General features: G+C 40.0%; 1 protein-coding gene across 1 annotated transcript in view; it reads right to left on the bottom strand.

Annotated features, from left to right (window-relative positions):
* The window catches only part of IQCH (IQ motif containing H), a 120726-nt gene that overhangs the window by 65373 nt on the left and 30107 nt on the right, over positions 1–25246 (bottom strand). Inside the window, exons 5-7 of the mRNA XM_074366593.1 lie at positions 17835–17918; positions 13685–13860; positions 3946–4137 (exon numbers count right to left, since the gene is read on the bottom strand). Coding sequence (XP_074222694.1) covers positions 3946–4137; positions 13685–13860; positions 17835–17918 — 452 coding nt within the window. The remainder of the gene's footprint in view (positions 1–3945; positions 4138–13684; positions 13861–17834; positions 17919–25246) is intronic.

Here is a 25246-nt window from a genome sequence, read left to right on the forward strand (position 1 = left end):
ATGTTAGCCACTATATACAAAAATAGATTTTAAAAAAGTTTTTCTGCGGGAACTGTGTTCAATATCTTGTAATAATCTTTAATGAAAAAGAATATGAAAACGAATATAAGTATGTATATACATGACTGGGACATTGTACTGTACACCAGAAATTGACACATTGTAACTGACTGTACTTCCATTTAAAAAGATTTGTTTAAAAAGAGGCATTTTTGACATCTAAAATGAAAGTGCCAACAGTTCATAATACCCAGTGCTGGTAAGGTGGTGGTAAAACTAGTATGCTTATTCTCTGCTACTGGCCTTGGAAATCAGTACTGCCTTCTTAGAAAGTAGTGTGGCAATACGTAACAAGAATGGTTTTCCCCTACAAGTGTGTCTTCCTTTGCTTAAGTCTTTATTCCTACTACCTGAAAAGAAATTCTCCCAACTGGGAAGTAGTTCTTTGTTTGTTTATATTAAGCTGTATGAGCTGTTTGTATATTTTGGAAATTAAGCACTTGTCCTTTGTATTGTTTGCAAATATTTTTTTCCATAGATTGTCTTTTGGTTGTGTTTATGGTCTCCTTTGCTGTGCAAAAGCTTATAAGTTTGATTAGGTCCCATATGTTTATTTTTGCTTTTATTTCTTTTGCCTTAGGAGATTGACCTAAGAAAACATTGCTAGAATTTATGGGAATGTTTTGCCTATGTTATCTTCTAGGAGTTATATGGTGTTATGTCTTATATTTAAGTTTTTAAGTCGTTTTGAGTTTATCTTTGTGTATAATGTGAGGATGTGTTCTAACTTCATTGATGTACATACATCCAGTTTTCCCAGCACCATTTGCTGATGAGACTGTCTTTTCTTCATTGTATGTTCTTGCCTCCTTTGTCAAAGATTGATTGAGCATAGATGTGTGGGTTTATTTCTGGGCTCTCTATTCTGTTCCATTAATCCATATGTGTGTTTTTGTGCCAACACCATGCTGTTTTGATGACTGTAGCTTTGTAGTATTGTCTGAAGCCTGGGAGGGTTATACCTCCAGCTTTGTTCTTTTTCCTCAGGATTGCTTCGGCAATTCTGGGTCTTTTGTGATTCCATATAAATTTTAAAATTATTTGTTCTAGTGCTCTGAAAAATGTAATTTGATAGGGATTGCATTAAATCTGTAGATAACTTTGGGTAGTATGACCATTTTAGCAATATTAATTCTTCCAATCCAAGAGCATGGGGTATCTTTCCATTTCTTTGAATAATCTTCGATTTCCTTTATCAGTGTTTTATAGTTCTCACTATATAAATCTTTCACCTCCTTGGTCAGGTTTATTCCTAAGTATTTTATTATTTTTTGATGTGGTTTCAGAAGGGATCTTTTTAGCTTTCTCTTTCTGATACTTCATTGTTAGTATAAAGAAATGCAATAGATTTCTTTTGTTAATTTTGTATCCTGCTGCTTTGCTGAATGTTTATCAGTTCTAGTAGTTTTTTGCATCAACATAGATTTTTTAAATGTAATTTCAGCTTTTCAGCATTTGTTGAGTCCGTGATTTTGTTCCAACTCTCAACTGCAACTAGTCAAATAACTCTGGTCCTCAATTAGATAGGCAGACAAAAAGATGATCTTTATATTAGATCTTTGAGTCTACATTGAATCATGCCTACATCTAAAACCAATATCTGCATAGGATGCAAGAGAATCTTAAAACAGTTCAAACTCCCATAAACAGCACTCTTTTTAATCTGTTGCCTACAACATACCAATGAGAAAAATCATGGTATCGTGTCATAAACTGCTATGCAAATGATGCTATTTGTAAGTATTAACATAATTTAGTGCTTACAGTCATATTCTCATTTCTAATAATTCTCCCAGAATGGAGTCTTTCTCTGGACTCTTAGCCTGCAGGATAGTCTTTCATCAAGAAGCTGAAATTTTTAATAACCTGCCAGCATATGTTTTGTATGTGCCAGGCTAGGCTTGATGACACAACATCTTCATTATCCAAAAGAAACAGGTCTACAAACTGTAATAGGACATTAAAACATGCCTGTGCTCATAAAGTAACGCTTTGATGTCTAAATGTGCACCATTACGATGGTCTTCTGGAACAAAGGATAATTCTAATCCTAAATTCTCAATAGCTACCCTCAATGGAGATTGCAGCTCACTCCACTCTGATTTCACTTTGAAGGCAAAAGAATGTCAATAGTCTCCTATTAAAAAAAAAAAAAGCTATTCAAAACTACTTTATTTTTGGCTTCTAACCATACCATGGCCGTAGCTAAACACAGGTCTCAGAGTGTAACAAGATTTCTGAATAATTATTCTTCCCTAAGTTTTAAAAGCTGATTTAGATAGATTATTAATTATCGAAGAGCTTCACATTTAACAACATTAACAATAATGACAAATGTATTTGCTGACAATTTAAAATTGTGTAAGAATTGAAATTAAATAATATATAGTCAGGCTTCTAAGTGCAAGTCAACCAAATGCCAATATTTGAAATTTTTTTTTAAGTTTAAAGTCAAACATTTCAAATGTATCATAGTCTAGTGTCAGGAGTGTTCTTTAAAAATTATTGGTTTGGAATATTGAGAACAGTAAATTCTTTGTACACTGCATTTCACTTTTTTAGATTAAAAAAGTTCCACTTTTTATATTTGAATCTCCATGGTTTTGCTTAAAAATTTTTTTCTTATACAGGATGAAGTAAAATCCAGTTGAAAGAGAACACAAGAGAAACCTCCATGGGCTTCAAAATTAAATACATTTTCCTTGTTTTATTTTTTCCTAGAAGAGTAATTCACTTTGGTATCCTTTAAATAATATGTAAAAAGGTGGCCATGACAGGTACCGCACTGAGTCCCTTCACTGATGGAGAGGGAAGAAAAGCCCAGAATAGATCACGGGGAGAACAGGAACATTTGTCACAGGGAGCTCTCCCTTCTGACTGTTCTCTGGATTTATTCGTCATCTCCTTTCACAAGAATTATGTGGTCCTCTCTTACGTGCCCCTCCCTTTCTATCACTTGTGTCCTGATTCATATACTTCCGTAGTGGGATGCTCAGAGCAGATGCAAATCACCGCGCAGCCCACCACTACAGACGTCGCTGGGGAAGGAATCAGTTAATAGAATTTGTGTCTGGATTTTCCTAATCAGTTCTGCTTTCACCAGTATGTCAGCCAAAACAGAGATGTGAGATGAAGAGAAGCCAGGCGAGTTGAGGCCTCTGGATGCAAAGTGAGGCAACTTTTAGAATGGTGGGCTGAATTCAGATAAACCATATAAAATTAATTATTAAGCAAGTTTGAAACAGACTAAGAAGTTGTACAAATCATCTCTTTCCACCAATATACATGGAAAAATCTACACACATCAGTCATATGCTAAGACTTTTTTTTTTTTTTACCTATTATTCAGTTTCTGCCTGGAGATTTTCTTGCTAGAATGTATTGTTTTCTCAACATCTCACAGGGACCAGCACTTACATAAATTTCCTTGAATTGTCTTCAAAAACATATGACTGCTGACAGAATGCTATTATACATTAGCTTCCAGGTGACAAACATTCACTAATAGAATTTCTCTCTCATAATAAAATACAGCTAGCTTAATAACAACAGTTGTTCGAAGCATATGATCAAGATTCACTTAGAGCAAATGATTAGATCTGTAATGCTATTTGAATATGGTAAAAAAAAAATTACTTCCTAATTATCATAATCAATTTGAGGACTTTCAGGGCCCTAAGAAGGAACATTTAAAATAGCCTAGTCAACCTCATTAACTTTGTATATAAGAACTGAGGCCTCGGAAAGTAAAAAGCTTGCCTAAGGTCTCACTGCTGGTAGGTGACAGGTCTAGAAGTAAGCGCCTCGTCCCCCAGCCGAGCCTTTTGCGTCATCTCCTAACTGTGCACAGGACACTTCTGGTTTATGCCACCATCACACACTCACTTGTGCCCATTTCTTGCTCCAGTCTTCGCGGCCGTATCTGTGACTCTCCTTTAGGACCCGCTTGTAGCACTTTAGGTGGGAAGGAATGTCACAAAATGCAGTCCCATTTCCCCCGAACTCGAAGTCCATTTTAAAGAGCCAGCGTTGGATTTCCAGGTGATCGACGATCAGCTGGCTCCCCTGTTCTATCATCTGTGGGGCCAAAGACACGGCAACATTTAATACCGCTGGTCTCCTGGATTCGTTTTTACTTAACTTAGTCGTGGTACTTCTCATGTGTCTTAATCTCAAACAGTCTGTTCATTTGGCTATCTTTTAAAGACAGATTAGAAGAAGTTTTAAGTGATATATACATGATGTAAAGAAACGCTAACCAGTGGGACCAAAGACATGTTTAAAATATAATCTTCTTTATGAAAAATTATGAAACTATTTTGCTGGCTTTTGAAGGCAAAAGAAAAAAAATCTGTGAATGTCTGTAATTGAACCTTGGTATTGTTTTCTTTCTTTTTCAGAGAATTGTGTATTTACTTACTGATTCTTCAAATGTTTTTTTTTTAATAGTTTCAAGACTATAAAAAGTTACAGTTTTGAAAACTTTAACTGGCTGGAGCTTTGCAGAGCTTTTAAAGCCTACAATCTTAAAACAGTTAAACTAATTTTTTTCCTCATTAGCATTCATGAAATACCTTTGTTTTGTCAGCTGACCGAGTGTATTATATGAACAAGACAAAGGAGGTAAAAACATTTATGAAAGCAAGTTTCTTGGAATATACACCTATCCTAATCTTATTTGAAGCTATATTCCCTAAAGACCTGGGCTCTATCACATGGACGTTGCAAGGATAGAAGTTCAAGATCTAATATCATCATCATCATCATCATCATCATCATCATATCTAACATTACTGATGTCTCAGTAGGACCTAAGCCTTTGGCTAAGCTCTTTACATGAGTTTTCTCATTTAATACTCACAAAAATTTATAAGGTAGGCACCATTATTATTTTCATTTTATGTGCAAATATCTGACTCAGCTAATTTAAATAACTGGTCCACAATCACACAGCACTGAGTGGCAGAGCAGAGACTCCACCAGGCTGCTCTGAGTCCAACACTTAAGCTCACTCTCTCCACCGTTCTGCCCATCTCAACCTTCAGGGAGGTGGAGGAGAAGGGGGAGGTGGAAAACGAAGTCAGTAACAGGGAAAGCAACTTTCCTAATGGTCAGTAAGCCATTTGGGGTAAGTTTGAATCAGGCAAAAAGTCTACCGCACGACTACTTAATTATAAGTAATATGGTTTCAGTAGAGCCTTGGTGAAAAATAACTCATTAGATCACAAAATGATTTTTTTTGTTCATTTTTTTTCCATCAGACTGTCCAGTCTATACGTCACAGAAAGAAACAAAACAATACTAAGCATTCTTCCTTCTGAGCCTTGGTCACACTGTGCGCTTAAGAAGGCCTCTGCAACACTGTTCTCTCTCCTTTTGATGAGTTTTTGTTCACCAAGTGGATTTTTTTTTTAATTAGAGAGTGTGAAAGGACTCAAGATTATAGTTCTGTTGAAATCTGGAGCTGGAAGATTACAGTTATTGTGATTAAAGGTACAATCAGTTCTCTTGAGTTGGGTCTTCCTAGCAAATCTTCCTGGGGATGTTACACTATAGAGCAGTGTGGAAGTCACAACAAAACAGGCATATTTGGGATCCCCGGAAGCCCCGTGCAACCATGGGGTATTCAATTAGGGTGAAAAAGCAATTGCCTTAGCTCTCTAATTATCAACTAGTGTGTGTGGATAAATTTGGGTGTTTCAATGAGAAGTACTCTGGTCTATACACCAGATGGCTATGAGCATGGCCCAGGAATTTTTTTAATGTGCCTCCCAAAGTTTCCTCCCTTCTTTCTCGAATGTTGTGTTGAGAAGGTAGATTCTATTTGTTGTATTATGGTCATATTGTTGCAGAAGTAGAAATGGTCTTTGGCCTGTTAATATCCAATAAAATTCTTGTACCGGTGAGAGGAAAGGTGTTCTGGCACAGCCTTTTTCATTGTGTATTTGGATGTATTGTATATTTGGAGGTTTCAACTACTAACAGAATTATCATCTGTTTCTTCCAAATCCTATTATTTGTTGCTTCTGAGAATCCAATAAATGGGCTCCTGTTGATGGATCCCCTACAGTAATGAAAAGGATCAATAGTATCGTAAAGACTGCACCACTGGAAAGAATTATGTGCTATCTTTAAGTGAAAATTGAACAGTGCTTTAAAATAGCATCGCCATTTTTGATTATTTAACCAAAGCCGTCGATATTTCATACAGGGCACATGCCAGAAAGAGAGCTTGCGTGGTTACTTTATGGATCAAAATAGGAAATGCTCACTGTGCTCAAGCTGGATTTTAAAAATAAAGAAATAAATAACTTCATCATAAACCAAACGACTCCATGCTATTTCCAAACATTTATCATTTTCTATTTAAGTCTATCTGCTCAAAAGATGTAATATAATTTTAATCGCCACTCCTTTTATACTGGGGTAGGGGCAGAAGTCGAAAAACATCTACTAGTAAAACCCAGCTGATAGTTGGGAATGTTTATTAACCTAAATTAAAATAATCACGGCTTTCTTTCACCAGCTTTAAGTTTATGAGGTACATCGGTAAAAAGTCAGTGTTATTAACTCATCACTATCTGGAAATTCAAAACGCTGACATGCTCAGATAAATTAGTCACTCTCTGGGAAAATCTCAGTGGAGTGCTTCAATTCTTATGACCTCGGACATGTGGTTCCCAAACAAGTAGCACAGACCTCAGTTGCTACTTGGTTTATTGTGGTACGATTTGCACATGCCACAGGTGAATTGACACCCCTCAAATCCAGTTTGTCTGTGAGGAGAGGGTTTTCATCCCACTTCTGAATATCAGTATTAGAGGGAGGTTTTGCTGCATTAAATGTGCCTGCATCTTTAGCTACAATCACCATACAGAGTTCTAAAATATTTCATAGCAAAGACTGGGGATGAAAGCAAGACTCCATGTAAATATTGCATTTATATTTTAAAGTTTTGAAGATTGTTTAATGTAATGCCCACATATGAAATCGCATCATTTAAAAACACGTTGCATTTATATTGTCTGTCAGCCTAGTATTCTACAGGGAAGCAGAGGTAAGCAATCCACTTTTTTACCTTCAAATTCCAGTGGAGTTTAATGACAATGGGAAGGACACGCCAGTTCGGGGGGAGCCCCTCTTTTCTACTTCTATTCAAATTGCCTGTGCCTTTTCCAGACTCTGCCATCTTCCGTCGTGAGCCCACGTATTGCCCAAGAACACTCGAGCGAGATGAAACACTGCAGGGCAATTTAATCACTGATACCTTCACACTAGCTTCTGAAAAGTATGATTTGTTGAAAGGCTTGATTTGGGGGTTCAGTGGCTATGAGGTGCAAGCACCGTGATCAGGCCTCTGAGAGAAGAAGCGTGAGCCCTGAACAGTGTCCCTCACAAACACCCTCACTGTCTTCAGGTCTTTAGTTCCCCCAGAATTGAGTGCCTGGGACCACCTGTGTTGGGCTCAGAGTAATGGCTAAGAGATGTTCTGAAACCGAGGTTAGGACATGTTAACAGCCATTTGCTTCTGTTTTCTTTATTGTGAAAGATGCAGTTAAATAGGAGAACACCTGCCACAGCTAACTCAAAGTGGCTAACTTCTAGTTCTCTACTGGCTGATCTTGTGTGGCTAATATTATAGTTCTCCAAATAATTAGGGCCCTAACTATCTGCTGGAACAATGCATAACCATAGCCTCGGACCAAGGCAAAACCCAGAAGCAGCCAGTTCTTTTCCTGGAGCCATTTCACTTCCCCTTTCTGAGCTTTCCCCCTCCTTCCCATATGGCCCCTTCCTGGGGAGCCGGGATATTTTAAAATAGAGCCACGGATGTCTGCAGCCCTCTACCACGTGCCCTCTGCAACACGACTTGACAGAAAGGCTTACTCCGTGGTACTTTCCAAACCTGCTCCTTTTCTCCAAAACTGATGCACACATTTCTGCTAAATGACTAGCTAACTGATAAGATGATGAACTAATCCACATTAAAGCCATAAATATTGATAGAGTAATACATTCAATTCCTTCATCCAAATGGACAATACTTTGGAATTTCCAGGCATCTTGGCAAGGCCGATAGGAAGATACTTTGAAAACACGAAGGCCTAAAGTAGATCCCACCAGACCAGCTCACATCTCCCACAACAGTCGTCATTGGGTAGGGTTGGCTCCAGAAGACCTGACGTTCCCGCGAGGTCAAGAGGATGGGAAGTACTTGAGCAGAGCCTTGCTTGTCCACCCCACATACCTGCTGGTGACCATAGATGTTACACGCTCCAGGAGGGACGGGCACATTGGCGCTGTCAAAGACCCGTTTGCTTCCGGACTTGGTGCTGTAGAGGTGAGCCAGCTCAGGCTCCGGGCCCAGGATGGGTGTGTTTAACATATCCGCCACGGCCAGATCATCTCTGTGCAGGAGCCCGCCGACAATGTAGGCTTCCTTCCCTTGGATGAGATTTTTTATTCTTCTGATGGCCTTGGGACTGTACATCAGGTGAGTGGCCAGGCACATATGCTGCTTCTGCAGGGGGCAGAACATATTATTCTTGTTAAAAGGTGTTCTTTTTGTCGTCCATACACCTAATTTATCACATAGTGCACAATAAATGCATTATTAATAGCAGGCTGGGTTATGACCTATCCTGTTGTTTAGCAGTTTAAATTGATAAAAGCTGTTGGGGTGAGGTTCCATAATCGCTCACATCTTTAGTGTGCTGGAAATAGGCTCACTGGGACTAGAACTAATTACTACACATCTGTATTTATTTGATCCACATGGAATTATCCTTCTGTCAGAAGGAAAAGAGGCTGGCGGCCCTTGGATAATAGTGATTCATCTCTGCAGCACTTCTGGCATGGTTTAACGCTAAAGTGTCTGGAAAATCAATACAAAAAATGAAGAAAAAAGGCCTGCAGTTTTCTAATCTGGCAACTCTTTAAACGATTTGGTAGGAAAAAGGCACTTGACTTGATACTCTTCTTCCCAAAGTTCTACCACAAATTCCATTTCAGAAACTCCTTATTTTTATGATGGTTATCATGGTTCTGAACCAACGGTCCACAGAGACGATTTAGGAATGGAAAGTATTTGGGAATTTCAGCCACATTCAAATTTCTTTTCCGATGGAAACTCTTTTTCAGTTACATAGATAATCCTGGCGTGCCTAAGAGGGGCAGAGGATGAAGACAGATGGTCAGCACACAGCAAAACTAATACAGGCGTGCTTCTGTGCTCAAGGAGTGGGGACACAGATGAGTACAATTAATGCATAACTAATCCAAGGCAGAGAAGTGCCTTGGATATCATAAGCACTTAATGAATATGAGCTTGTATTATTGTTATGAAAGAGGCTGGGGTTGAGGTGAGTTTTGAAGGAAGGGTAGGAGTTGATGAGGTGGGGATGGGCATAGCCTAGGATGGAATATGAGACCCAAAGAGCATGCTCACTTCCTCCAGAGAAGAGGGCATTGTGGCACCTGAGAAAGTGCTGGAGTCAAACATCTCTGGCTCTGAGTTCAGCTCTGTCCCTTATAAGCTACCTGAATTTGGACAAATGACAGACTCCCTGAGCCTAAGTTTCTCCACCTGCTAAACGGGAATAAAAATACGCAATTGCTGGGTTGCTCTAAGGATAAAATAAGATCGTGAATGTAAAGCACCTATTATAATGCATGGCATTAAGTTGATATTCAATAAATGGTAGTAATTATTATTACACAGGAAATTCTTTTAAAAAAAATAGTCATTAAAATGCCATGCAAATAATATAGTGCCATGTGTGAGAGAGTCCAAGGGGTTTTGTAGACCAGCGCCTCCTCCCCCAGTTTGAGTCAACTTATCTACTCAACATGGCACTGAAATGTGGAGAAATTTGGGGGGAGCATCAGCTGTGCCAATTTGCAAACTGTTGGTGGGTATAACTGCTGAGTATAAGAGAAAGAGACTGAGGAGAGCCCCTGGATTTCAATCCTGTCTAAATTTGTAACTTGCAAGTCGATTAGCAAATTCGATCTTTCTGAGCCTCAGTTCCCCCATTCAGATGAGAGGCTGAACTAGAAGCCTCTAGGGTCCTTCCAGCTGTGAAGTAACGTTCCCGTTAAAACCATAATAATAATGATAAACAATAATGTTTAATGGGTACAGAGCTTCTGCTCGGGATGTTGAAAACGTTAAAAACGGATATGTGATGGTTGCACAACAGTGTGAATGTACTTAATGGCACTGAACTGTACACTTGAAATTGTCAAAGTGGTCAATTTTAGGTATACTTTACCCAAATTTTTAAAAGACAACCGAGTTCCTCTGAGAAGAGGACTGATTTGATTTACCCCACTGAGCCCTTCCTTCAGAGTAAGTGTTCTAGTCTAAGCTCCTCGGATCTATGCAATATGCCTTTTCTATTATAATTTAAATCCACTTTCAAAACCAACTTCTGAGAATGCAGCTCTAGGAAATCCAGCGCTCCGTTAGACCGTGGCTGGTGACAGCACCTTGTGAGTTTGCATTTCCCATCTGATCGATCACTGTTTATCCCGTTTGTTTATTTCACTTCTTTCCTTTCCCTACAAATTATTCCAGTGAGGAAATGTGGAAAAACGATATGTCTGGGGGGGCTGGCGACTTGAGTCACAGTGTATGTGATGGGCTTTCCAGGGTACCTAGAAGAACGTTTCAGAGGGGGCAGTCCTCCCATGTCAAGTTCATAAGGGCTCAGCATTTCGACGGTACTCTTTCATTTGATCCGTGCAACACTGCACCAGTTAGCAGTCTCTCTTTCGGAGACGAGGAAACTGAGGCTCGAGTGCTTTGCCCACAGCCGCACAGCTGTTCAACAGCAGAGGTTGGAATATTAGCGCAGGTTTCATGCCATAGCTGCCATGATTGCTCCCATTTTACAGGTTGAGTAGTGAGGTCTGGTGGATTTACGAGGTATGATGAGGGGATGGCAGATGCAGCAGTAGAACCTAATGTTCAACTTCTGAGCACATTTCCTGCCAGGATGGATTTCTATCTCCTCTAGGGTTGCTTGTCTTTATTGGCAAGAACTCTACCCGGCTCTAGGACGTCATCTGTGGGCAGCCTTATTCTTTAGGCAAGATGACATCACAGTATTGTGCTCAACGTGTGTTTAAAAAAGATTTGAATGTGAGCGACTGATGGCAGAGGACACATTACTGACCGCAGGCCTTTTGTGACCACTCAGAGAAAATCGGTATCATCACATCCAGGCAGTGGATTAACACAGATGACAAAAATCTAAAATGTCCCTAATTCCATAACGTTATAGCTACATTTAATTTATCACCACTAATTCCTTCTGGGACCTGAGATAAAAGGTGCTGTTTAGGATGTCTTCATAAATATTAAAATGTTCAGAAATAGACACGATGACTTTATAACAGCATTTCTTCCCATTACAGATTCAAACACTGTATAGTAACTTGGAGACACATACAAACAGATTTTTGGCACACTTTAGGAAAACCTCCTCAAAGCCAGCCATTTGAATGAAAATTGGCACTGATACAGTCTTTCAAACCCATTGGAAAGAAATAAAACCATAACTAACCATGAGCAGGAAATGTGAGATGAGATAGGAAATGTGGTTTGAAAGCGAGAGTTTAATTTTTGTATTTTCGAAAGTTGATTGCCTGTGAATGATTAATTACTCAAATCATTTAAACTTAAACTATGAGAAGTATTAAGTGCTTAAAATATTCCAATATTCCCTGTTTGTTTCTATCCGCAGAGACGCAGACCTACACTATGAATATGCCTCGGTGCATCCGTTAGTGCCAGCTGCCTGCCTCCTGCTTGGAAGTTGAGGAGCGGACTCTGAGGATACAGGTCTCAGGGAAGAGGACCCCAGAGCTGGAAGGCACTTTGAAATGATCTAATCCATCACCTTGTTTTACAGATGAAGAACAGAGGGCCAGAGAGGTAAAGGGGCTGGCGCAAGGCCGTAAGGTCACCTAGGAGCAAGGCAGTCGTTCCGATTGGGGTCAGACAGATTTGGGTTCATACTCTGGCCCCGCTAGTAACTTCGGACTAGAAAATGAATGCTGGTTTCCTCAGCCGTAGGACATTGACAATTTCTGTCTTGCTGCAGTGTTCTGAGCATCACATGAGAAAATGTATGCTAAGCATTTGATAAATGTTGGTTGTTCACTCAATTTCCTCCTCCCAAATCTAGTGCCCCTTCCCCATTCCATGCCTCTTCAGTGTGTTCTGGCATTTCAGATGTGCAGAAACTTCTTACTAGCAGCTACCAGCCACTAGCTCTGGTTTCTGGCTGAAGGAAATCGGGAAATTAGCCACACATTAATGATGGTTCCTTTCCTTCTTTGCTTCCTGATATCCACAGTGACTCTGATGTTGAGGCCAAGGATTAGCTAGGAGGCACCGAACCAGTCCTAGCGTTGCTGGAGGACGTTGGGAAGTTTCTAAGATGACAAGTGGCGATGATTTGTCCCTTGCCTTTCCCACTGCTTGTCCCGCCCCTGCTTTTGCCCCCTCTTCTGCAGCCAGAGTGGTAGCGATGAAACAGAGCGAGGCCGAGGGCTTTCCAGGGGAATGCTGGGGTATCCAGTTATGAAAAAATAAAATCTTCATTTTGGTAGAAGAGAGTTCAAAATCACTGAGTTTACCAGCAAAGTAGAAATGCTGCAGCAACCCGCCCCAGCGCTGGCAGGCCTTTTTGGTTTTTGTGGGCAAGTCATGGTGCATCTGATGTGTCATGGGTGGTAACTCAACACACAGGTGGTTCCTACGTGAAGCATGCAATCAGTTTCTCTGGCCAGAGATAGATGACTTTGATGCATCAACTTGTGGGTGAACAGAGTTGTCTTTATCAGCAAATTCAGACCCTTAGATTTTACAAAAAAAAAAAAAAAGTCTCCTCAAAAATACATAGTCCATTAGGTATTAAAATGTTGGTTGTTTACCATGGAAGTTTAAATTCTTGTTAAAATATAGAGAAATTCATGTCAAGCCATCTCTTGCACTGCTTTATTCTAGAATGCTACCCCCATGGTTCCATGAATTTCCCAAAAGCCCTTGTCTAGGGATGGGATGAGAGTCCATTCAGAGTTCATTTGATTCATTACAAATCAGTTTTTTAAAAAAAGTTTAAAAAAATCTGAATCTTGTTTATCATGAGCTAGGTGATATGGTAAATCAGGCCAAATTCCCCTGAGGAAAAAATATCCATGGAGTAACAAGAAATACAGTTTGGAAATCAGAAAACAGGGGCTTTGGTCTAGATTTGTCCCTTACTAGCTTTGTGATCATGGGCAGACCCAGCCTTTCTCTACCTCGGTGTCCTCCACACAAAATTTAAAAAAAAAGCAACCGTAGATGTTATAAATTCACCTACTTGATGGCACAACCCAATGACTACAATTAGGCTTCCGCTACGGAGAAACTGGGCGGGGGTAGCTCCACTAAGTCTGCAAGTTAAACTGGGATATTTATTTCCCACAGTCCAACTAGTAGTGTAATCAGTAAAGCTGTTAAACTTGCAATAATATTTCACTGATGTGTACCAGAGCGTTGCAAGTTATAAAATTTCCAATTTAATTTTACTGCATCCCTGAAGCCGTAGTAATTAGGAGACAAACTCACAGTGAAGATGTTTATAGCTTCAGGGGTGATAATTTTGAACCTGTCCTGCAGGTCACTTCTGTCCTCAAGGTTCCCCGATCTGACAGCTGCCTGTAGACTCAGGATTTTATTGTAATACAGCAGTAACTCATCATTCATTTGATGGGCGCAGATGTAGATGACGCTTACATTGGCATCTAAAAACAACAGGCACAGTGGTTAATTACTGGTGTAAAGGTAAATGACACCACGAACTCTGGCATCGGATTGATGCTGTGCAGTTTAAAATAAAGAGCATATCCAAAAGCCACGCTGAAGTTAATTTAGATTGGTTTTGAACAGATCTTAGCAATTCAACTGGCTTTTTTTTTTTCACTTTAGCATTCCTCTAAAGAAAAGATAAATAATGCCACCACCAAAAGTAGACACAATGGTTCCTTCAGAAGGAGGGCTGTAAGGCACCGTGAAAGTGTACTTTTGAATAATACGTAGGATTTAGCCCCAGAACTCCCATTAACATCAATGGGAATCACATACTGCTTTAAAAATATCCCATTAACTTCAGTAAATTATAAAACAGAGCTATTAACTTTAGAAAGCTGCTGGAATTGCAATTTCTTATTCTGCCTGGACTTGGCAGGGCCGAATAAGGGAACGTTCTGTCCAAATAAAATGGTCTGATTATGACCACAGCAATGATTATTTCAGGAAAGCAACCCTTTTCCCTGCTCCACTCCCAAAAAGGACTGTATTACTTAAATAGGACATCTAGTGATTCTTGGTTTAAAGGAAGCACTATCTTAAAATCTAACTGTTCTCCTTCATAAGATGTGCCTCATATTATGTGCATAGAAAGAAATCCTAATTAAATATCCCATCCAAATGGAATAGTGAGATGAGATTACCCACTCCCGGCTGCAGAATATTTTAGGGGGTATGGACAGGAAATCCGCAGCCCATGGAGTCACTCACTCATTTGTAACATAAGGGACTGATCAGCAGAGGCAAAGCCCTTGGCTCAACATGAAAGGAAATACAGGACTCAAAGCAATGAGAGGTTGCCATGAGGAGCAACCGTTTCACATGTATGGACAGCCAGAAGCCACGGCAGAGGGCGGTGGACACAGTGAAGCATGCAGACCGGGTGCCCAGGGATGTTCAGAGGAGGGAGCCCCGTGAAACGTTTCCTTGGGCAAGTGGGGCCAAGAGGGGATTTTAAGACTCCTCTGTTCAGTCTGACGGAGTAGACAGAGCACAGACTGATTAAATTCTAGCTCAGCTGCCTAGGGACTCTGGGCACATTATTTAACCTTTCTAAGCATTGGTTTCTTCATTTGTAAAATGGGGAGTAAAGTCACCTGGGGCACAGAGTTTGGGAGAGTATTAAGTGAAAGAATATATAAAAAGCACGTGGTGCAGTGTCTGGCACATACTAGGTGCTCAGCGAACAGTACAGAGGCACCAGTCTGCTCCTCAGCCCACCCTGACTCGGCCATCCAACAGGGACTCCCCACCCCAGCCTCCACACTCACACTCCTTTTAATCAGTGCCTCCAGACTTAAGACGATGAAGCAGTGACCTCTGTTGCTCCAAATCTATTAATCTCATCTCTCCAAACTCTTCAAAGGCAAGGTGTATACTTTCCCTATAATTTCCCACAGCCCGGTACAGTGTGGAGTACGCAGGAGCCACTCATTGAACACTCGCGTGTTGACTGAAGGGGTCTGGGAGAATGGAGAGATTTGGGAAGTGGGAAGTCTTACACAATTAGTGAGCCCCATGGCATGCAGGAGAGATCTCCTGTGGAGATGAGCATCTCGTGGCTAGAAGCCATGTCCTCTGAGCTGGCCCGAAACTCCATAAATGCAAGTATTTAAATGACTCCTATTTAACTTTGAAACCAAATTGCCATGTGGCCCTTAAAATAAATTAACTGAGGAGACACTGGTTAAATAACTTGTATCCAACTGCTGAATGATCAAATTCATTATCCCAAATCTTGTGTTTCCGAGAAGACACTAGTGTCTTACCAAACTATTGGTTTGAAAAACTCAACAAGTATTTTTTTAAGCACAACAAGAAACAATGAAAATAACTTAACAAAGATTCCACAGCGGAATAAAACTAAATTTTTCTTGGGAAAAAATTTCTGGTTTACAAACAATAACAAGTCACGTCGCTAATTTTTCCTTTCCTGTTCACTTCTGGGAAAGGAATGCATATCACTGACGCTGATGCCCAGCATTAATGTGGTTGGATTGTGAATCTATAAATGTTCAAAATTAATTGGTGGGTAGTTTTGGAAAGGAATTAATAAGAGGATGAGGATTGCTTTGATTGCTAGTCAATAGTCAATATTGATTTGCTTAACTTATCTAGGAATTGAAAATGCTAGCCATTGGGGTCTCCCCACCTGACACCCTGACTTCACAGCCAACGTTCAGAATAACAAGTCTTACCAAGGTAATCAGATTACCTTTGTTTCCTTTAAATAAGCAGAAAAATCAACACCCTTTACTAGGAATTAGTGGAATTAAAGAAGATATTTAATCTTCTCCAAAATTATTACTAATTTTCCTACTTTTTCCTACATTTATGTCACAAACAAGTACTTTTTCTATTTTCTAACTTTTTTCTAAACTTTCATTACTTCTCTTGAAGAGATTTTAGAATCGCAATGTTACATCGTGAAGATAGTGTACCAAGAAAAGGCATTTAGTTCCTACTCTTTCCGAAATGTTCGTATTAGCAGAATTTTCCACTGCAGGTAGACATAGACTGAGCTATTGAATTATCTAAAATAGAAGCCTAATAATGTCAAGTCTTCTCTAATAATGAGGATCTTTTGTAAAGAACTTCTTTGGTGATGGTTTGGACTATATATAGAAGGGTTTATAAAAAGCTAAAGGAAAAAAATTAATCAAATAAATTAGAGCGAAGTCTGCCCTCTGCTGCACTTCAGTGGTTTCTACCCAGTCAGGTTTGTAGTTGAAACAGCTCAGCACTAACAAATCAATCTTAAGTCATTAAAAAAATTTTTTTGTAAGGCTGAAAAACAGTATTAGTGCCTGGATAATAGATTAAAGCAATTACATTATTATTATTTTGGGACACTGTAAATTTCTAGTACGGATGTATTTTTGTTACCAAATGGAATTTATAAAATAATAATGATGCTGAAATATATATGAATCATGTAAAGTATGTCATTCCAGGGAGCCAGCTAAGTTGGTCATCGATCATTTAAAATTCTTCCTTGTTTTGCTTAAATAAGGGCCAAAGCAATTATATTTTAACAAAAAAAAGAAGTTCTTATTTGGTAACTGAAAAATAAGCCTCGCTTTTGTCTAACCCTGAAGTTTTGGCCGACACCTCCCATGCTGACTCAGTATTATTGCTTAGCCTTTCAAATCTTCATTCTTTAAGGCTCACTTCAAACAGCATCAACCAAAGCCCCTGCATTCTTTTCTTGTATCCTTCTTTCTGGCCCTAGGTTGGTGTCTGATTCAGAACTGACCAAACCAGTAACACTGGAACTTGGCTTGTACAAAGATTTATCTATCACTCAAGGTCTGTATTTCTAAGAATTCCCTCCACTAGGCACCTCCTGCTTTCTCATAACTAGACAATATATATTTAAAGAAAAGCTTCTTTTAAAAATCTATCTTCATTTCTCTCTTATTTTTATAATGAAAACACAATGCTTTTCATTTCAGATACTGTCCACCCATTCCTCAGATAATGTAATAGACAATATTGACACAAACTGAAAATGTTGACCTCACTCGCTGCCAGATTCAGTAAATGATGGGGCTATAGGAGAAAAATCCTTATCCAAACCTGCAGCAAAGAGAATTTAGAAAATTACCCAAGTAAGTTGGTTAAAAATGTCATTGGTTTATTCAAGTTGACTTCACTCTAAAACTGTTCTTTAAAGCAAAACATTCAATTGCCCTGCGATTGATTAGAAATCTAAGCTTTTTCCTTGTAAAGGGAAGAAAAAGGCAAAAAAAAAAAAAAAAAAAGAACATTAAAAAACCTGGCTAGGTAGAAACCACTGAAGTGCAATAGAGGAAAGAGAAAAGAAAAGAAAAGAAAAGAAAGAACATTTACTTAACATTTAATCATGATAAACATTCCAGAGTCATTTGTGTAAAAGTATTTACTGTACCTAAGATGTCACACAGCCTCCCCAGCTGCATGTTCTGCTGCGTGTTTAAGTCGGCAATGTTTTGTCGCACAGGCTGGGAATATCCTAAAAGGCAAACCAGACGTCACAACTCAGAAAGAGCAGATCAGTTTGGCAAAATGGCACACTAGGGTTCCACAGTGTCACTGTCCATATTTTTAGGAAAGAACTGTCTCTGAAGCATCTTGCAGAAACTAACTCCTAAGATTGAGGCCCTTGCTTCTCAGGGGACTAAGCATTCTTCTATAAGATATGCCAAAAGAAGATATTCTGCACCAGAGGGGTTCATATTTTTCAGTACCAGCAAAGCTGCTAGGAATCCGGATTTTATAGAAACATGGGAAAAGTTTCGGACATTTAACATGAATGTTCCAAACAGTACGTAAGAAAATTGTGCTCAGGTTAAAAAAAAAAAAAACTATTTTGGCTTTTTATGCTTCTGATGTGGCATTTTGAAGAAGTGTCCTGAAATTATTCTAAACTGACACACAGATTTCAGATAAACCCCTTACTGTCGGGAGTATGAATTTAAGTAATTCTATACACCAAAGAAATATGCTTCTGCTCACACAGTCAAAAGAACTTTTAACCTTAAAGGGCAATAAAGGTTAGCGCAATTACTTGTCAGTACGAATAAAAGTCCCACCCTTTTCCTTCGTGTCCATTGGAACAGCAGAAGGAGAACACGTGTGGATCACTATTGTCCAAAAATCTTCCGCAACACCAGAACATTTTCTGTTGATATTTCAGGGGTTAAAAAAAAAAAAAAAAAGCAGATCAAAACACCAACTCAAAAGGCATGCATCCTCACAAGCAGGTATAATTGCTTACAGGAAATTCAGCAACTGTAGATGCAACTTTAAAAAAAAAAACACACAACTAAAATTACCTTTCACATTTGGAAGAGATGCTTCAATGCCTCCTTGTGGTTAGCGAGCCCAAACACATGTTTCAAGTTAAAGTGCTGTAGGTAAGAGTGATTTTAAAAACGACATCTTCAAGATGTGACCCAGATTTCTTTTCAGCAGAAGGAAAACTATAGCAATTCAGGCAACAGGGCTTCAGATCAAATGAACTCTGATAATTGGCTCTTTGCTTTGATGTTGGTATTTAAACACTAGACAACGTCTGGAAATTAAATGAGTTGACAATTCATCTCCAAGTCTCCCTTTTGCTTTATGCAAATGAACTTAAGAACGAAAGAAGTAGAAGGGCAAGTCGGTTGTTTGAATTATTTTTGAAAAATTATTAATTTCGAAAATAATTTTGGGAACTGTTCCATATAGAAAGCTAATATAGGCAGCTAACAATGCCATCTTGATGTGTGGTTGCAGTATTGTAACTCTTGGGATTTTGCATATGTATAATTCTATTTATATTCAGATAAATGCTTATTTAGGAAAATGTATTGTGAATAACTTATATATCAAGACTATAAGGAGGCAGAAAAATGCCTAGAGAATAAAGCATGATTAAGAAAAGTGCCCGAGAGCATCTCATGAATGCATTTCCTTTCGAAAGTAAAGATAAAAGGCAGTGTGAGATGGCTCATTAAGATGATGTCCAATTTAAAATATAAAGGATGTCTGATCACTTTGTTGCCACATATGCAGCACGCGAGTCTGTGTTTCAATCAAGTGCTTGAGGTCAGTTTTCCGACAAATTGCTTAGTTCCTCTGCTACTACTGATCAAGGATGTGTATAAAGTGTCTGTGCAGGATTATGATAAAACAGGTTCCTCAGTTAACCCTACAAATACACCCATTTTAAAGAACTGTATGTTAACAATCTTAGAGCATTGTTATAGAGGATATGTGAAGTAAGAGATAGGAAAACATTTTGTAAACTGTAAAGTGCGGTGTAAACAGAAGGTATTTTAACGTTACAAGGTATGAGCACTTCCAAAGCTCATAACAGCAAAAAATTGTCACAAGCAACAGATGGGCAAGATACAACATAAGACACGTTACCATCAGCAGAGCAGAAGTTGGGAGTCAGTTTTTTAAAAAGTCAGACTTATTCTTATGTTTTGTACATCCACAAAGTGCGTGTGTTGATAACGTAGGTGACAAGACCTGATCAATGCTGGCAGCGTATATTAAATACAATCGTGACCTAAATTAGCAACAAGGATGTGTGGCCTTGGGGAGCTCAGCAGACATGTCCAATGACAATGAGACATCACGCTTAGGAATATAATCCGCAAAGATCTGGACACATCAAAGGTGAGTCTAGAAACACTGGAGGAGTTTTGAGAGATCATCTACTTCCACCCTGTCCCATTATAGGTAAGGAGGTTTCAGGGCAAGTGCCGTATCTCTTGTTCAAGATCACATAAACCTACAAATTATTGTACAGTTCAGATACTACGTATTTATCTCTCGTGACAAACGTGGTTACGTCAAGTAAGGGAGAAGACGTGACTCTCCAAGTGTGAGTGGAGAACTGCAGAAGGGGCAGAGAGCCTTCACCTCTTTCCCACTTCTGTTTTCAGGTGTTGAGGCTGTCAGACCAGTGGCCCTCCAAAAAGGTCCACACTCCAGTCCCTGGAACCTGTGAATACGTTAGGTTACGTGGCAAAGGGGAAATAAAACTGCCAGTGGAATGAAGGTTACTAATCAGCTAACCTTAAAATAAGGAGATTCTCCCAGATTATTTGGCTGGACCTAGTGACATCACAAGGGTCCTTAGAAGTGGGAGAGGGAGGCAGAAGAGTAGAGAGAGAGAAAAGGTGACCGCAGAAGAAAGGCACAGAGGTGCCATGTTGCTGGCTTTAAAGATGGAGGAAGGGGGCGATGCACTTTCCTTGTTTATCCCTTTGTGTGTGGCTTCTAGAAGCTGGAAGGGTAAGGAAACTGGTTCCCCCCTACAGCTTCCAGAAAGGGATGGAGCCCTGCCTGTACCCTGATTTTAACCCCTTTCCTACTTCTGAACTACAGAATTATTATTGCAAGGTAACACATTTGTGTTGTATTAAGCCATTAAGCTTGTGGTAACAGGTCAGAAGGCAATAGAAAGCTAACATGACTGTCTACCTTCCCTTCCTCCCGGGAAGTACCACTCCTCAGACGTCCTTCTCTCTGAGCTCTAACTGAAGAGATGGGTAGGGGCCGAGCTCCCTAATAAGAGCTCAGAGTCAGCGCTCAGTAGGTGTTGTTGTTACTATTACTATTATGTCTTTCCTAACCTCAGCTGAGCCAGACTTAAATCCTCATGAGGACCTTCACTGAAATGTAGGGACATTATTATCCTTACGTGGCACAAATCATTCGAGCTAACAAGGTACCGTTCTTCTGGCTCACACGGCTGACGGGCCCTAGTCTCCATCAGGTGCGCCTGACCGCCCTTTCCTAAGAGGATTTTCAGCCTCCCCTCACTGTCACTCCCTTGCACTCGCTCTTCACCGCACTGTCCTCATTTTTGTCATTGCACGCTTCTTTGCTTGCTCGTGTTCTCCTTCGCTGTACGCGTCTCCTCCCCACTGCACCGCTCCGGCTCCTGTCGCCAGACTGTAAGCCCCGTGAGAGCAGGAACACTGTTATACCCCCAGTCGAGTGAGCGAATGGAATGTGGCTGAAGATCCTGCTCAAAGAATCTGCCTTTTAAATTCTTAGCCCTTTCTCTCATGTGTTTCCACAATTCCCTCCTCTCCTATCAAGGCCCATAAAATTGGGTCCTCTGATCTGGAGAGCTTCCAGGGAAATCCAAAGCACAGTCAGTGGGATTTGTAGCTTTCTCTAGCATAGAATAAGACAGCGCTGGCATAAAAGGGCGCTCTCTCTTCCTTATCTCTGTAGAGAGGAACACAGCCTCTTTCCTTATGCCGTCCTCAACTGCAAAATATTCATGATTTGATGGAGTATTTCATCTTTCCTCAAAACCTTACTGCCTCTGCTTCACATCGAAGAAGCGGACCTGAGCACCACTTCTCTGAAGTTATCCAGCTGCCATATTTTTGGTCTTCTGTTGAGCCAAAGATGCTCATTAACGGTTCCCAGCAGGGGGCGGGTATAACTCAGTGGCAGACTGCACGCCTAGCATGCGTGAGGTCCTGGGTTCAATCCCCAGTACCCCCACTAAGTAAATAAATGAATAAACCTAATTACCTCCTCCTCCTCCAAAGAAAAGGTTACTGGCTATCACTTGTCCATCCTTATTTCCACCTTCATCTCCTTTCCCATCCCTATCTCCCTTGCAACACAAACTCCTATCAGATGATGCTAATTGCCTCTTTGCAACCCAGTAAACTAGTCCTGCTGGGGTTGGCTTTTCCTTCACAGCACCCACAGAAACCCAAGAACACGAGCAAGGCCACGCTCTGTGACCGTGCGTCCTCGGGACGGTGGGTGCCTCTGTGACAGGCCCCTCCTCTTGCAGTGGAATCAAGCATTCTTGAGTTCTTGCTCATTGCTCTGTGGTTGGCTCCTAGTTTATTTTGTCTCCAAGTCCTTTTCCTTACAATGGTAACTAAGGCAGAGAAGGGTTAATAGTAGATTTCCAGTTACCAAATAGTCGTCATTCATCTGATCGCCATGGCCTGAGGTGGCAGTCGTCCATGCCTCAGTCTGATGGACCAGCGGTTCTCAGCCTTTTCCCAGTTGGAAACGCCTCATGGGTGACGTTCAAGTGCATCACACGCTCCTCGGGGGCGTGTGCAGGCTTACAACAACAGTAGCTGTCAACCCATCCCTTTCTCTTCTACTCAAGAAAGCATACCGGATGCAGGCTGGGCAAGAGCGACATTATTGTAGAAATAATCTTGAGTTGCTTTAATTCATAAAAAAGTTAACCGTTAGCTAACCTTTGGACTTTCATAGTGAAAATCTAGGGAACATGTGAACGTACTTCACAAGTGATTACCCATCAGCACACGGCGGTCATCTAGAGAAATGTGATCTAGACGTCATGGTTGCACCCAGGTTTTAAATTACCTGTGCAAGTGTGAAATCACAAGACAATGAGATAGGAGATGAGGTACAGCAAGAGAGAGGCCTATTTATATAGTGTGTCCAGGGCCAATTTTATGAAAGGAAAACCAAGAGTTGTTTTTTGGGGGCTGCTGAGGGTTAGAGGATTTTGTGATAAGGACACAGAAAACACAGGAGGTCCTCAAATCTTTGTTGAGTCTTGAAAACATTCTCGAACTGGCCAAACGGCTTCTGCATGGTTCTGTAAGCCTTCCCTTCAAGAGTGAGGACTTCCTGTTGCTCAGACTTTTTGTCAGTGGCTGGCACAGCACTGCATGCAACGAAAGCGAGATTCTCAAAGCCTGGTCTGGGGACCCTCTGGTGGGGGCGGGGTATCCCAAGGGTCTGGAAGGTCAAAAACTCTTTTCAAAATAATGCTAAGATGATATTAGCCCTTTTCAATATTATCCTCTCAAAAACTACAGAAAGTTCATTGATAGGATTTCAGATTCCACATTGCAAGTTAACACTTAAGAGTTACCCTCATTGAGTTTTGGTATCAAATCAAAGAAAAATATACAGAGTTATCTGAAAAGGCTGTAAAATGTATAAAGTATTCCTCCCTTTTCCAAATATTTATCTGTGTGAGACCAGGCTTTCTTCTCATGCTTCAACCAAAACAACATACTGCAACAGATTGAATGCAGAAATAGGTATGGAAATCCAACTACCTTCTATTAAGAGATTTGCAAACTTGTCAACCAGTGTCACTCTTCTCATCAAGTTTTGTTTGTTTGTTTGTTTGGGAAAATAGAAGTTTTTTTTTTAAATAAAAATTTGGCTTTTTTAGGTTGACATTAGTAAAATGCCTACTACTGTTATTTTAAAACAAATATTTTTTAACGTTTCTCAGTTTTAGTTTCTAACGTGCTCAAAATACAGATGTAACTCATGTAAACCCATGGTCTTTAGGGTCCTCAATGGTCATAATATAAGTATAAATTTGAGAACCGCTGAACAAAAATTTTAATATTTTTTATGAGAATGAAGGAGATATGGTACAACCTCATCTAGCTTAAGCCCAACGGGGTAATTTAATATTACAGGGTCATGGGGCCAACCCTGATCTAACCAGTGAATGAGCGTTGATTTGGATTACTTGAATGAATACAATATGGATGAAAAGAAATGTTTTCATTTTAATTTGGGCTATAAAGAAATTTGAAAGTTTAAGTGTACTTTGTTCCTGATCCCCAAAGATCTGGGTTTTCTGGTAACTGCTGTCTGGGAGATCTTGGCAGTATATCTGTTTCAAAGACCTAGTGTGGCAACACCATAGCTCAGCTGAAGATTCCACACGACTTGCCAAAACACATGCTGGAGACTGCAAAGATTTGACTGAAAGTTCTGATTTCCCTGCCCTCAGATGGAAGCAAGAATCTATCCTGTGTTTGAGTTGTCAACTCAAAAATCGGAGAGAAGAAGGGTGCCAGTGTGCTTGGAGGCACAGTAAAAATGTGATTCCAGAAATAAGCCTCTGGGCTGTGGTCCTCCACCCTTCCCTGTTCACAGATGGAGGTGAGCACAGTTCTTGCCTTCTGGTGGAAGGAGGTAACTGTCTCAGGAGCATTTGGGGTATGGTAGTTGGGCATAAAAGTCAGTTTTTCTGTCTTTTAGGCTTTTGTGACAGCACAGAGCAACAGAAAAACATTTTCATGAACCTCCTAATAACAAGATCCCCAGTTTTATGGAACGTGTTATCTTGGAGGCCACCAATTGTGTTACCGCGAGGATAATTTGCTGAAATAATTCACAGACAGAAAAAAAATGAAGCTGAACTGTATACGTTCTTTTTAGCCATTAAATCAACCGGCAATGAAATAAAAGATCATATAGAGAAAAGAGAAGCTCCCACCTCAGTACATTCTCTATGTTTATTTTACAGGAGGGAGAGAAGTGAGGGGAAACATCACTGGGAGCTTAATTGGCTGGCAGGGGCCTCATATACCTGCTCACGGCATCAGAGCCCCATACTCCTCACGTCTCATTTAACAATGTATTTTTAAATGCCACTGAGTTTAAGTGTAGCAGCAAATGATGCACTGTAATAAAGAAGCACAGGGGTTAAATTAAAAGTGGAGGAAGTAACTTGGCTAAAGAAACTGGAAGCAGAATTAGTTTGTAGTCTTTATTCAAACCTCTGATTTTTCTAGAGGAATTGGGACTCTGTGGCAGTTCTTTCCTATTTGACTGATAAACTTTGCTTAAAATAGACCCTTGTATTCTATGCCTGCTATGAACCACAGTAGATTATTTTGTTATAATTATATTTCATTAATAAAAATGATTAAAAATGTGCGGTATCCAGTTAAGACATCAGCCTATATAATCTGGAAAGGATAACTTTCTCATTATCATCTTATAAAATTAGAAGACCAGTCTGTTCCTTTGGACAATTAATCAACAGCATCCTACCTCCCCTGTTGG

The sequence above is a fragment of the Camelus bactrianus genome, chromosome 6 (genome assembly GCF_048773025.1).
Source record: "Camelus bactrianus isolate YW-2024 breed Bactrian camel chromosome 6, ASM4877302v1, whole genome shotgun sequence".
Taxonomy (NCBI): Eukaryota; Metazoa; Chordata; class Mammalia; order Artiodactyla; family Camelidae; genus Camelus; species Camelus bactrianus.